Source organism: Caretta caretta, chromosome 1 (assembly GCF_965140235.1).
Source record: "Caretta caretta isolate rCarCar2 chromosome 1, rCarCar1.hap1, whole genome shotgun sequence".
NCBI classification, from domain to species: domain Eukaryota; kingdom Metazoa; phylum Chordata; order Testudines; family Cheloniidae; genus Caretta; species Caretta caretta.
Window position 1 is genome coordinate 281,086,096 of NC_134206.1, and position 15,144 is coordinate 281,101,239.

General features: G+C 41.1%; 1 protein-coding gene across 1 annotated transcript in view; it reads right to left on the bottom strand.

Annotated features, from left to right (window-relative positions):
• OTOGL (otogelin like) overlaps nucleotides 1-15,144 on the bottom strand; it is a 135,933-nt gene that overhangs the window by 102,956 nt on the left and 17,833 nt on the right. The window contains exons 11-17 of the mRNA XM_075126183.1: nucleotides 14,195-14,301; nucleotides 11,992-12,117; nucleotides 9,706-9,814; nucleotides 9,393-9,439; nucleotides 7,726-7,871; nucleotides 6,914-7,037; nucleotides 3,231-3,408 (exon numbers count right to left, since the gene is read on the bottom strand). Of these exons, the coding sequence (XP_074982284.1) occupies nucleotides 3,231-3,408; nucleotides 6,914-7,037; nucleotides 7,726-7,871; nucleotides 9,393-9,439; nucleotides 9,706-9,814; nucleotides 11,992-12,117; nucleotides 14,195-14,301 (837 nt within the window). The remainder of the gene's footprint in view (nucleotides 1-3,230; nucleotides 3,409-6,913; nucleotides 7,038-7,725; nucleotides 7,872-9,392; nucleotides 9,440-9,705; nucleotides 9,815-11,991; nucleotides 12,118-14,194; nucleotides 14,302-15,144) is intronic.

Sequence of the window (15,144 nt, forward strand, 5' to 3'; positions counted from 1 at the left end):
GAAAAATCCAACACAGTACAAAAAGAATGACAATTTGAGAATATGGAATATAAATTTAGGGAGGGATTTTCAAAAGCATTCAGTGTTGGCCTGATTCCCTTTGAAGTCAGCTTTATTACTGACATCAAGGGAGACAAGTTTTGACAAAGTGGAGAGCTGTTAAAAAAATCTACCCTTAAAGTACACTTTTGTGGATTTCAACGGGAATTTGTTTATGTTTATGCCTGTCTTTAAAAAGAAAAACGTTGCATAACTGACCAATTTTATTATTAAATGCAAATCAAATCACTTTGTAAAAAAATGATCTTAAAAGGAAGGACAAAGTCCAGGTCTAAGTATAAAATGTGTAATATTCTTTTTCACAACATATTCAAAGGCATTAACTTTTTAAAATAAAAGTTTCTCTCATCAGCTCCTCAGCTGCTGGAGCAATCACATGGCCCATAAACTCTAGCCTGTGATAGCCAAGGTAACCCCAGGGCCCAAGCCCCAACCTAAGTAACAGACACTAACTGTTGTTGTGGACATGCATATAAACTTAAGCTGCTTCCTCTGAGAAAATGAATCAAAATGAGTCCTGCTGTCTCTACTGGCTCAGCATGTCAAAGAACCTCAAACATGTAAGCAAATTCACCATTCAAACAAGCAGTCTCCACATTTTTTAGCCTTCATAAAGGTATAATAAAAGTCAGGTTCAGCTTCAGCTAATATTTTACTGATGCAGAAATGTCTAACCTCACTTCAACCCGAAGCAACTGCATTCATTTGGTGAGCCATGAGTGAGAGCAGAATTTGGCCACTGCTACAACTCACGTGTTTAGTGAAGTATCAAAAAGGCTGACAAATAGCCAGTTCTCAATGATGTTTTAATTTCGTATTCAATATGTCAAACAAATCTACTTTCTATAAAGAATTGTGATAGAGTTTGAAGGATTTTCAGGAAGGTATAGAACAGGGATCAGCAACCTTTGGCAAGTGGCCTGCTAGGGTAAGCCCCCTGGCGGGGCGGGCCAGTTTGTTTACCTGCCGAGTCAGCAGGTTCTGCTGATCGCAGCTCCCACAGGCCGCAGTTCGCCGGTCCAGGCCAATGGGGGCTGCAGGAAGCAGCAGCCAGCATATCCCTCGGCCTGTGCCGCTTCCCACAGCGCCCATTGGCCTGGAACAGCAAACCACGACCAATGGGAGCCACGATCAGCCGAACCTGCAGATGCAGCAGGTAAACAAACCGTCCCGGCCCGCCAGGGAGCTTACTCTGGTGGGCCACGGGCCAAAGGTTGCTGATCCCAGGTATAGAAGTAGGACTAAAGGAAAGGAGGACGGCATACAGTGATTTACAGAGTAGTTTCTTGCCATGCCATGGTCAAGAAATAAGTCAGTATGGTCACAGAAAGGCTGTTTTCCTTTGTTAAAAAAAAATCCTATTTAATCCATAAATCAAATGAGAACAAAATGTTTTACAAAAAAAAATGAATGTGCAAAAGAATCATAGAATCATAGAATATCAGGGTTGGAAGGGACCCCAGAAGGTCATCTAGTCCAACCCCCTGCTCGAAGCAGGACCAATTCCCAGTTAAATCATCCCAGCCAGGGCTTTGTCAAGCCTGACCTTAAAAACTTCTAAGGAAGGAGATTCCACCACCTCCCTAGGTAACGCATTCCAGTGTTTCACCACCCTCTTAGTGAAAAAGTTTTTCCTAATATCCAATCTAAACCTCCCCCACTGCAACTTGAGACCATTACTCCTCGTTCTGTCATCTGCTACCATTGAGAACAGTCTAGAGCCATCCTCTTTGGAACCCCCTTTCAGGTAGTTGAAAGCAGCTATCAAATCCCCCCTCATTCTTCTCTTCTGCAGGCTAAACAATCCCAGCTCCCTCCGCCTCTCCTCATAAGTCATGTGTTCTAGACCCCTAATCATTTTTGTTGCCCTTCGCTGGACTCTCTCCAATTTATCCACATCCTTCTTGTAGTGTGGGGCCCAAAACTGGACACAGTACTCCAGATGAGGCCTCACCAATGTCGAATAGAGGGAATCTTATTTATTGGTAAGAGTATGCCAACTTCATCCCACCAACAGAGAGCCATGAAATGACTCAAGATCCCATCACCTGGACTTCTCACTACCTTCCTGGTGCTGCAACCCCAATACAACCAAGAAATAAAGAAATTGTTAATCCTTTTGTGCTGGTGTTTCCCAGTAAATCTGTTGCCAGCACTGGACTTCATGCAAGGAAATCTGACCTCCGGCGCCAAGGAGTTAAACAACGATACAAAACCTGACTTCTGTTAAATATTTGCTTTACTCAGTTTGGGAATGAATCATCTCTGTGTCCTCTGAAACCCCTGTAGTAATTCCTGTAGAGTGCTGTCACTAAATCTAGCAGAGAGGATAAAGATGCTGCTAAACTCAACCAAGCTGCTCAATGGATTTTTTCTGTTTGACTAATGATAAGTATGTTAACTAATATGCTCTCTGGCAAACATAACAGCGCGATCATGATCTTGGCAGACACAGATCTGACCTCTGCCAATTCAAATCACAGACAAGATGTCACAGACTAAAACAATCCCTTGATCAGTTCAGAGCCTACATTTTAAATACAAACTAGAGAAACACAATACAGCTATATTCTATATATTAAATGTATTCTGTATATTACATAAATCTCTAGTTGTTCTTTTTCTATGATTGCACTGTCATAAATAATCATTTACATTTATATATTGTCTTGCATCCAAGCATCGCAAAACACTTTGCAGACATTAGTGAGTTAAGCAATTTCACTGTGAAGTAGATAAGTTATAATCACTATTTTACACATAATACAGTCCAGAGGTAAAATCCTCATCCCACTGAAGTCAAAGGGAGTTTTTCCATTCACTTCAATAGGGCAGAATTTCATATTAGGGATCCTGACTTCCAGGCTCCTTCTCTAATCACCAGATAACATTGTGTCTCTGTAAAACTGATGCATCTCATGGGCGGGGGATCACAAACACCTTGATTCTTAAGAACTTGACAGAAAAATAACCACCGCATAGGGTATTGAGTGAACCAATGTTAAAAAAGAAAGTAGCTGAGATTCTTGTAATTAAACTCAAGTGTTTTTGACTGATTGGTTTACCAGAATATGAAAGTGTTAGTGAAATGATCGTGTCAACTGGTTAAATTTATCTGAATATTTCACCTGTTATTAAATTCAATCTAGACATATATAAAACAAACTTACAGAAAATCATCTCTTAAGTTCCCATTAAAAGTTCCACATAGACCTAGTGTTCTTCTTTTCCAGCTGGTATTGACTTGTATATATAGTCTCTCCCCATCTTTAGCAAATTGAATCTTTAAACCAAATCTAGTTTTCAGCTGCACAAACAAAGAAGACAGGTTCCGAATTTCAATGTCCCCTGCACATAACAGAAAAAAAAATGTAAGTCATTTTTCCTTGGTTGAAATATTTCCATACAGAAACCAGCCCTATGGTTTTAAATGTTTCAACTTTAAAAACAAACAAAAAAACTTTGAAAAAGTATAGAAATGCAATTAATGGACTGTACACAACCTCAGAACACTCCAAATATCCCTGCCCACCCTGCACCAAAACTAATGGAGACAACTGTGCACCACACTATGACAGGCCCAACTGTGGTTCACTACTCTGTGTCAGCAACTCTTCTCAGGCCTGACATACTCACTACGCCCAACTGACTATGGTTATAATCGGTATCTATAAGGTGTCATGTAATTTTCCATTGGAAAATTAATAACTCACTAATCATTAATATTCTTGTGCAATATATGTACGTGGTGTGCATTAAGAGTTATGGATATATGCTGTTTAAACCCTGCATGTCAGGTGGAGTGGGCAAACAGGTCTGCCCTAGACAAATGAATATGTATTTGCTTCTCTGACCAGCCCTGTTGTCAGGCAGAGACAAGGAAGGCCCATTTACATATTAGTTAAACTAAACTATTAAGTGGAGGGAGGAGATAGCTTCCAGCAGAAAAGAAAAACTTTATCTGGGATATAAAGACAGGGGGCCTGAACCTTAAGTGATAAGCAACTGAATCAACAGATTGTATACAATATTACAGTATTATAAGTGTATCGAGTGAGGTGTTTTATGAAAGCCTATGACACACCAGTGATTAATAGCATTGTAAAATGTATGTATTAACACCATATAAGGAATTATGGATACTCATTGGTATTAAGCTTTACAGCCTATGTCCAAACAAAAGGAGAAACATGCCTCTCCCAGACAGGAGGGGAGGTCGCAGCTATTCACTTGTCTCCTATATAAATCAAGCATGGTGGAATCAAAACAATTGAAACCCCATTTACTTAGGGGGGAGGGGAAGACCACAAGAAGGGAAGAATAGCATGAGGTCACCCTGCCTCTTGAAATAAGGTCATTGAATTTTGGAAGATATAAGCAAAGACAGGCGCCATCTCTGGCATCCACCACTAGACAGACAAGGGAACAGAGCTCTTGAAAGTTGATAGAGATGGGTCCTTCAACCAAAGGAGGGAGGGTTAAAGTCTCTGGGATCTGAATATAGGTGAGACACCTGCTTAGGCAGAGATCTTTCAACTAAGAAGACCATAGAAAGTCAGCATCTTGTACTTCTGTGGAAGATCATGACTTGGGGGAAAGTCAGCCAGCACTGGGAAGAAGGAAGACTGGTGAGAAAAATCATCTTGAACAAAGCCTGTACCTTGTTAGATTAGGTTTTAAACTTCTAGATGCGTGTTTTCACTTTTATTTGTTTGTATCCATATCTAAATGTATTTATTTTAGTTGGCATCACTTAACCGATGTCCTATTGTTACTAAATGTTTTATTTTCATTATAAACCTACTCTGTGTTGTGTTTGCAGGGAAGGATATATTTATTCCAGTGAAGTTAATAAGATTTAATGTGCTTTTGTCTCTTTAAAGGAGCAAACAAACCTTATTATTTCTCTGAGTTGTCCAGGAGAGGGCTGGACACTTCAGGGCACATGGTTTTGGAGAAATTCAGGAATGGGAGTGCATTGGGGTCACCTTGCTGGTTGTAACCAAGGCTGGTGGAAGGCAGAGTGTGGCGGCAGACAGACTGCTGAGGTCAGAAGTGCTGAACCAAGGCTGTCTAGCACACACACACACACACACACACACACAGGGTGTGACCTGCATGTTTGTAGGCTAGCTGTGAGCCTTCCAGGCTGGGAGCTACAGCAGCAAAATATTTTAAAGCACCCAGGGCTGCAGAGCACATGGTGACACAACCCCTAACTGGCTTGGATTGCACCCCCAAACCCTGTGACAACCATCTTCAACATTGACAAAATGAACCCAATACCACAACTACAGTGTACCATAATCAGCATAAAAATGTATGCATCACCTTCCTGTACATGTCAGCTACTAGACCAGAGACCATTCTCCCTTCTTTGACAAGACAGCAACAACATCATCATGCCTCTGGTGAGACCAACAACAGTTCCACTGAGGACAGAGTTAAGGGAGAGTATGGATCTATTCCAGTATCTGCCAAAGACTCCCTGTGTGACTTTGGGCAAATCACTCAATCTCTGTACCTCAGCTTTCTCATCTGCAAAATGGGAATAGTACAACTTTCTTGATTCACAGGGGTGTTGTGAGATTAATTAACAGAGGTTTGTTAGGTGCATTGCAGTCTTTATACAGAATATGCTACCTAATAACTTTATTATTAATTATTATTATTACGACATTTCATATACAAACAAAAGCCCGATCCAAGACCCAGTCCACCTTCCTAATAAAACCCCTATAGTGGGCAATGGAAATTTTACAATCATTGTATCCAATTATTATCCATAGTGGTTGGGCTCCCTGCAGTTGCAGACATCTTAAACGCAGTATACCTTTGCAGCTAATTTACATAACATTATTTTGCATAACTGCAGTGAAAATGGTTTAAGATGCCTACAGCTTCAGACAAAACACTTCAGTGTATAAGACTTTAAAATGTTCCTAGCTGATAGCCAAAACACCCAGCTATCCAGGGTTATACCAAATACCAAGATATTTGTTATAGACAAATATGTACCTTACAGGGATGTTCCACAAGGTAGTGAGGCTAAAAAGGTAGAGCTTCTTAACTACATTGCCAAACTTTCCTGTGCTTAAGCTTTAATGATTTGGGGTGGATTTTTTTTAAGCATCATCTTGACTTTTGAATTCCTTGCCTCATATATTTGTCTTTGATAATTAAAATATTCTGCTGAGGGGTTTCCTCCCGAACCAACTAACTTACTTATACATATTCACAAACATCTTAACAAGTTTGTCTGAGAAGTGGACATAATCAGATGCTAGCTTCAACCTTAACTTCCGAGACACTAGAATCTCACTAGTTAATCCTCAGAACAACTCTCCGAGGCAGGTAAATATTATTTCACAGTTTTAAAAGTGGGGAAATTGAGACAGAAAGGTGAACTAACTTTCCCAATGTCACACAGCAAATTAGTATCAGAGTCAACAGAGTATCAGAGCATTCTTAGCTCTCAAACCGATGCAGATGCCATTAAACCAAATTGTGCCTCATTTGCATTTTGGCTTGCAACATGTTCCAAGAAACTTTAATTAAGAAGGACCATCCCTTCAGCATCAAGACGATCCTGCAAAAAAATCAGAATGGCTGACATCTGTAGGTGTCCTTGGGAGTATAACACAGGGATTCTCCACTCCTACATAAAGTATTTCTAAAGTATACACAGCATTCCATAGGTTATTAAAATTAAGAAGGTTAAGTCTTTTAACAGTAGTTAGCACCTTTCATGGTTTGGGTCTCACAAGGAATTATTTACTTGTACAAAAGTATAATAAAAAGCATTAGAAAATATGAAGGCAAGAATGTGAACTCTAATCCATGTTTTTCTTACCATTGAAGTTAAAACCCTGGCTAGGGCCAAACTGGATTTCACCATCCCTGGTAAGAGTCACTTGTTTACTCCTATCATCTTCAAGAACTAGTGTTACAGACTGGATGCAGGCATGGTCGAGATTCTGAGTGAAAATGAATTTTATCAACAGACAGAAAGATACAAAGAGTGTTTTACTAACACTGAATTAAATATCAGTTTGTTCATCCAAAAGTATGTTAAAATACTGTCAAGTATTTGACTTTTTCAAAAAGAATGAAATGAAAAGTTGAGGTTGCTCTTAACTCAGACCAATAACATATCCTGAACTCTTCAGCCACAAACTGATATTGATGGGTGTTTTAATATTTTTGTGGATTTTTTAAACATACTGTTCCAAGGAATGTGATATCCTATAAAATAACCACTAAGTGTCTCAGGCTGCTAAGAAATCTCTTTTACCTGTCTGGCAGTATATTAAACCTATCAGTCCTGTCAGTAAAACTGTTTTTCTGTCTAAGACACCTGCTCAGGCTGTAACCAAATATGTAGATACCTGTGTAATCATGCATGAATGAAAAGGTCTGTTGACTTAATCCCAGAAAAGCAGCAATTAATTTTACAAAGGCCAACAGCAGTAATTGAAATAAAACACAGATCATGATCAAACTATATTTAGCTCCTCAATGTAAAAAGCAGAAAAACTGTTTCAACTTTATTTCTGACATTATTACTACTAAGCGTGCCTGGTTAATTTACTTTGGCTGGCTACTTAAGATTACCTGAAATTTGTATGTACCCATTTATCATCTCAAATTCAAGTGTGACCTTACCTGACCACATGGAGCTTTCTGTAAAGTGATTGTGAATTTGTCTTTCCCAGTGCCTTTTACCAGAATGTACTGACAAATCCCAAGAAAGGTATAATGACGACCATCAAACGTTGTGAAGTGAGAATCACCTACGATGGTGCACTCAGCTTGAGAGAAAGAATAACATTCAATAAATAGGAATGTTCATTTGCACATATCATATCATATCATAGCCATATCATAGAGTCAGAGATGGAAAAGAGGCAATGCAGGAACATTTCCCTACCATATATTCTCAAGCACATTATCCAGCCTAGTTTAAATCTATCTAGCCATCATGATGTTTGGTGCCACATTTAATGCATGTGAAGTATCACATCTTACATCTTATCCTTCCACCGGGAGCTCCATAGTCTAGAGACAGTTGCCTGGAAAGCTTTGTCCCACTTTCATGAATTTGACCTCCTGATTTTGAGTCTTATCATTTCTATGAAATGTAACTGTCAAGGGAGATCTTGGTCCCTGAGGTACAGGAGTTATTGAATAGGTGTTGAATAACTTTGTCCAAAGCAATGGAGGCCTTAGAAATGAGGCCTATCTTAAAATTAACCTGTTGTTCTATGCAGATTAAGCTGAGCACCAGGATGATGTGCTCTTATCACTGTTTGTATTATGATAATATCTAGACGCTGCAATCAGGGACCCATTGTGCTAGGCACTGTACAAGCACAATAGAGAGATGGTGCCTGCCCTAAAGAACATGAAGTCTAAGACAAGAGACAACAGTTGGATACATCAAAAAGATTGGGGGAAGCATAAGGTAACAGTAGAATGATATGGTCAGATAATCAGTACACCAGCGGTCTAATCACTGCTCTCTGCATCCATTTCTTTAATCTCTCCTGTTTGCTTATTATCATCCCAAACTCCTAAAGCATATCTGTTTCTGTTATCTTTTGCGGCTTCTGGGCCACTTATTTGGTACAGAATCATAGGACTGGAAGGGACCTCAAGAGGTCATCTAATACAGTCCTCTGCACTCATAGCATTACTAAGTATTATCTAGACCATCCCTGGCAGGTTTGTGTCTAACCTGCTCTTAAAAATCCCCAATGATGGAGATTCCACAACCTTTCTACGCAATTTATTCCAGTGCTTAACCACCCTGACAGTTGGGAAGTTTTTCCAATTTCCAACCTAAACCACCCTTGCTGCAATTTAAGCCCATTGCTTCTTGTCCTATCCCCAGAGGTTAAGGAGAACAATTTTTCTCGCTCCTCCTTGTAACAACCTTTTATGTACTTGAAAACTGTTATGTCCCCTCTCAGTCTTCTCTTCTCCAGACTAAACAAACCCAATTATTTCAATCTTCCCGCATAGGTCATGTTTTCTAGACCTTTAATCATTTTTGTTGCTCTTCTCTGGACTCTCTCCAATTTGTCCACATCTTTCCTGAAATGTGGCACCCAAAACTGGACACAGGACTCCAGTTGAAGCCTAATCAGTGCGGAGTAAAGTGGAAGAATTACTTCTCATGTCTTGATTACAACACTCCTACAACCCAGAATGCTGTTTGCTTTTTTTGCAAGTGTAACACTGTTGACTCATATTTAGCTTGTGATCCACTATGAGCCTCAGATTGCTGGTGATCCTTATACTGGTGATAGGAATCATTAAAATGCAGTTACCTGGACAGTCATGTTCAGTGCAGTTCCAAACGCCACCAGTACAAGTACTAAATAAAGCACAAAACACAGAACATGCTTTTTGTTCAGGTTTTTTAAAAAAAATGATTTTCTAAGTCTTAAGACATGTCACAAATTCATACTTCATTTAGGATACATTTTCTCTGTATTCTAGTTAGATACAGAACACGGATTGTAGATACAGATATAGAATAGCCTTGAAAAATGTAGTGTAACTTGGTAAACATCATACAATGAATTAAATATAGGCAAGCGGATACATGAAAGTAGAAATTGTGGATTAGAGGTTACATACCAGTGACTGCATTCTTGTTCAATTTTTGAGCCTACAGAGAAGGCTTTCCCGTGATAAATACAAGGACAATTTGACACAGAGATACAAGTTCCATTGTTCATAACGAGACCTATTTTTGTTTAAAAAAAATAATAAAATAAAAGACTGAAAACAAGATAGGAATATTGGGGCTCTGCTGCTCACTCCGTATGTTCACTTGGTCACAGGGACACCATTTTCATGATATTTCAGTGGGTGGTTTTATCCCAGCAGTGCCCGTCTCCTCTCCATGACCCCCATTGTACAGATGGGGAACTGAGGCAAAGCAGGCCATTCACCCAGTTTTAAGTCAGACAGTCCAGATTCTAAATGGTTTGTCCCCTATCCAGTACTGAGACAAAACCAGACATGATTTTATCTGGTATCATGGATGCAGGGCGTCATTTTGAAGAGTGTGCCACACCATCCCTACCCCCATCCCACCATGCCATGCATGCACAGTTGTGCCAGTGGGGGCAGGGTGGCTCACCCTTTAAAATGGTGTCCTCTACATCAGTGGTTCTCAACCAGAGGTTCAGGGCCCCCTAGGGGGCCGCGAGCAGATTTCAAGGGGTCCGTCAAAATAAACCAGAGAGCAGGGCTGGCATTAGACTCACAGGTGCCCAGGGCAGAAAGCTGAAGCCAAGCCCTGCTGCCTGGGGCTGAAGCCCAAGCCTGAGCAACTTAACTTTGCAGGGCCCCCTGGGACCCTGGGCAATTGTCCTGCTTGCTATCCCCCAGAACCAGCCCTGTCTTTTAATCTACTGGATATGCAGAAAAACAGTTGTTGTGACATAGATAGGCTGTGAAGATTTTATAGCATGGCGGGGGGGGGACTCAGAAAGAAAAATGTTGAGAATCACTGCTCTACATGGTGTGACCTCACATGCACAGCATACCAGTGGGGACAGAATCAAAAAGGTGGCAGGACCATGCTGTTCCTGGATGTGCTGGAATGTGTGAGTTGCCACCCCATCTGAGCTACAGAGAGACTAAGGGCATGTCTACACTTACCATGGAACGATGCTGGGTTACCCAGGGGGTCACCAAGTGAAGACCCGCTAAATCGACTGCCGATCACTCTCCCGGCAACTCCAGTACTCCACCAGAACGAGAAGCATAAGGTAAGTCGACGGGAGAGTTTCTCCCATCGACCCAGCATGGTATAGACACTGCAATAAGTCAACCTAAGCTAAATTGACTCCAGCTATGTTATTCACATAGCTGGAGTTGCGTAACTTAGGTCAACTTAATCCTGTAGTGTAGACCTGCCCTAAGTGACTCGCCCAAGGTCACACAGGATGTCCATTGTACAGCAGGGAATTGAACCTGAATCTCCCACATCCCAGACCAGTGCCTCAATGCTGGGCCAATCTTGTGCTTCACTGATCACTCTACAGCATAAAAGTTCAATTCAGTGAAAGGGTGAAATCAGTGTTTAATTTGTGCCAGGGATGAGTCCTGACACTTCTAAGCTTGGCAGTTCAAAGCTCTGGCACCTCAGGGCTTGCTGCACCAGTTAGGAATGTAAAAAAATTGTTTGAGCCCTGGCACCTAATTGCTTGAGCCCCAGCAACTCTTTCATTATAAATTAAGCACTGAATTAAATTCATCCCAAAGCAAGGTGCTCACTCAAGATGCACCACTTACTGGTTTAAAGGGGCTTACCGGGGGGCTTTGTGGTTGAGGGCTTTGAACAGGTCTTTTGAAGCAGCTTGAATTTCACCCTGAATGTGCATGTACAATACCCACAATGATCCCATAGAACCATACAAGTTTGAAATGGAAGACTAGTGGGGGGTCACATAGTCCACAGCCTTGCCATGGCAGGGCTGTTCCCAACAGTCCAACATCGTGTCTTTTGTTGAGTCTAGCTTTAAGGAGGATAATCTTCCTGAACACAGCATAAAATATCTGTACTATTTAGAAAACTCAAAACAATTAGGAAAAATTCAGATACGCTAGTTAAAACTCATGTAACTTTTATATTTGCACAGCTCACCCAAGAGATCACCCAAGTTTTAACTGATAAGGTCTGATTCATAGTTGCACTGTATTTTGAAAAATATAATAATTCAACCAATGCATAAAACATTAGCAGGAGGAAAGAAAGTATGGATATATTAAAAACTAAAATAGAAGCTTATGTTTGTAAAATATAATTTTTTTCTGATTTTTAATTTTAAGCATGCAGTCTATGACACTATAGTTGTGTTATCAGGCATTAGTTTAATGTTAATATGCCGTGTGACAATATTAGATACTTACCATCTGGACAGTAACAGCCATCTAAGCAATGGAGGTTGCTGCCAAGACAATCCTTTTCAAATGTGCAGGTTGGAGGGCAGCAACTAATGCAATCCCGATGGACAAAACTGTCTTCACACTTTTCAGCTAAAACATGTACAAGTTACGCGGGACATTAGTGCATTATGCTTCCTTTATAAGTTAGAAAACCTTCATCAGTAATTTGGTTTTTTTTGAAACCCAATACATCTCACCAAATAAATAGTTATGCAATTTTCCTGGTATAATTATTGTTACATAAATCTACTTTTAAAAGTCCCTTAACACCTCTCCAGTCATAAGGGGGGAGGGGAATGATGGGGGGAGGGAAATTAAGTGAAGGCTTATAGAATGCTGTAATAAACCATAAATCCAGTGTCTCTATTCTATTTTCCCCTTTGACTGGAGAGTGCTTAATGGGCCACTTCACTTTAAATGGTTCCCTGAAATATGTCTTTACTACTTATGCTACACAATCTGTTCCACCTTGTACTTAGCTATTATACTCTGGGTACATTTCCCAGACCTGAAGCAGAGCTCTGTGTAGCTCGAAAGCTTGTCTCTCTGACCAACAGAAGTTGGTCCAGTAAAAAATATTACCTCACCCACCTTGTCTGTCTAATATACTGGGACCATCATGGCCAAAGCAACACTGCATATGTTAGAATATAACATTTTTTAAAATATTAAATCTGCTTTAGTAATAATTGGAAACAAAACTATCTCCAACTCAATGGAATACAATTGTACCTAACATTAAAAAAGCAACTACAGACTTGAAACTACAGCTTATTCACCAAAAGACACATTTCCAAATATAGTGGTCCCCTCACAGACCATGGGTGTAGTTTGGAGGGGTGCAGGAGGGGCACTGCGCCCCCAAACAAAGGTGAGGTGTGGGGGGGTCACATGGAATCATGTGCCATTCCCCCACCCCCCGCAATATCCGCAAGTGCCAAGCTGCCCTGCAGGGCTTGCTCTGCTCGGCCTACAGGGGGACGGGGCTCTGTCCTTCCCACACTGAGCCTCCCAGAATGGTAGGCCAAGCAGAGCAATCCAGGCAGCTGGGCCAGGGTGGGGAGCGGTTGCTACCTCGGCAGCTGGATGTTGCCCTCCTGGGTCATAGTGCCCATCTGTTTCCTGTACAAGAGTGAGTGCCTAAATGGAGCAGTGCAAGGAGGGTAGGGTGGGGCTTAGGGGAAGGCAGTGGGGAGAAGAGACAGTGGGGAAGGGGGGGAATAGGGCAGGGGAAGAGAAAGGGATGGGGGAGGGGATGGGGCAGGGAAGTGGGGTGTGATGTGGAATAGAAGGGGATATGGAAATGGTGGGGGGGAGCAGGAGCCAGCATGTGGTGTCCCCTCAGTAGCAACAGCAGCCCCAGCAGGGAGGCACCAGAGTTGCCACATCACTGCAGCAGCCGTGGCCGTAGCTCCCATGCTCAGGTCCCCACAGCAGACAGCAGCATCTGGGGCTCCTCCATTAAGCCAGCCCGTCTCGTCCCATCCCCACCACCACCGGCAGGCCAGGTACCACTCCAGGCAGGGAGATAGATCCAGTGAGCCAAGGGAACTGGCTTTAGTGTGCACATGTGTGCATGTGTGTCTGGCTTTGCCCCGCTTCCCCCAAACATAGCAGTCAAACTACACCTATGACACAGACTAATGGTAATGGGTCTCAGAAATATACTGACTGCTGTTCGAAATCCACAGCATTACTTCATGTTTTGGGGGTGCTCCTTTACCAAAATCTCTGGTATGAGGTGGGTTGAAGGACCAATTTTATATTGGATGCTAAGTTGGAGCCCTCCTCATGTTTTGGACTTGGATATATTCCTGATACCTGAAGGTTACCTAGTGGCATGGCTCCAATATGCAGCTTTGGTCACTAAAATAATTAATCCTGCAAAAATGGAACAGTCTGTCCCTACCAAATATCGATGCCTGGCTCAGTGATAAGGCTGACCTCGCAGCTAACGAATAACTGGCATTCTGAAAAATTCAAAGCAATTTGGGCATGTTAGAGGTCCCTGATTAAGGTTGACCCTGAAGATAGATAGATATCTTCCCCATCCCTCCTTTTATCTTAATTCTCTTTGCTTACTTTGTATATTATGTTGAATCTCCTATTTTGGTGTATTTGGAAAAATTAATAAAACATTATAAATATAAAAAAAGTTGATACTTACTACAGGCAGGAAAATCCTCCCTCCATTCCCGCACGGGGTAGCCTGCATGTGAGCATGCTCTAGCATACTCTGTCACTGCTCGGCAGTAAGTTTCATCATCATCCGCTCTGAAGCAGTAAAATAATCCTGTGATCACTAAATCCTAAATTTAATACTCATATAAATATTTGCTATGCGACATTGCAGAACTCTCCACAGAGTTGGCCTTGCACAGTTTAAAGGGGTTACAATTTTTGAGACTTTAAATAGCATCACTTAAAAAAGAAACTAGAGATACTGATTATGCTTTTGCATTTTTTATCGTTTGACCCGACAAAAGATTTTTGCTTTATTTTAATGTTACAACAAAGAATGAGTAACATTTATTACAAAAGATTAGCAATGCTCATTAACAGAAACAATTTGGGAGAGGAAGGGTGGTCTTGTGATGAAGGCAATGGCCTGCAATTCTGGATATCTGGGTCTTACTCCTGGCTTTGTCACAGACTTTTGTGTGACCTTGGTCAAAGTCACTCTCTGTACCTCACTTCCCTATCTGCAAAATGGGGATAATATTCCGTCCCTCATCAGGTTGCTCAAAGGACACATTCATTAATATTTGGGTTTTGCTCAGATATTCCAGGGATAGGAGTCAGAAATAGATTAGACAGTCAACTTCTCACTTTAAAAAAAACAGTAACAGATGTTCACTGTGAAGGACTTTGTAACAAAATAGACTTGTCATAACAAGACATCTATGGGATAGGCAAGGTTATAATATATAGTCTGGGGGGTTATTTGTCTTTCAGCACAACAAGATTAAGCTTACAAAATTAGTTGTTTTAAGACTATATTGCATTGTGTATGTGTTTTGGTGCTTTCAAGATACCTGTTACAAAGTCACCATTTCAAAACTCCACAGTGATTGGTCTCTCTCCAGTTTGCCTCATCTAATCCAATTAAATGAGTCT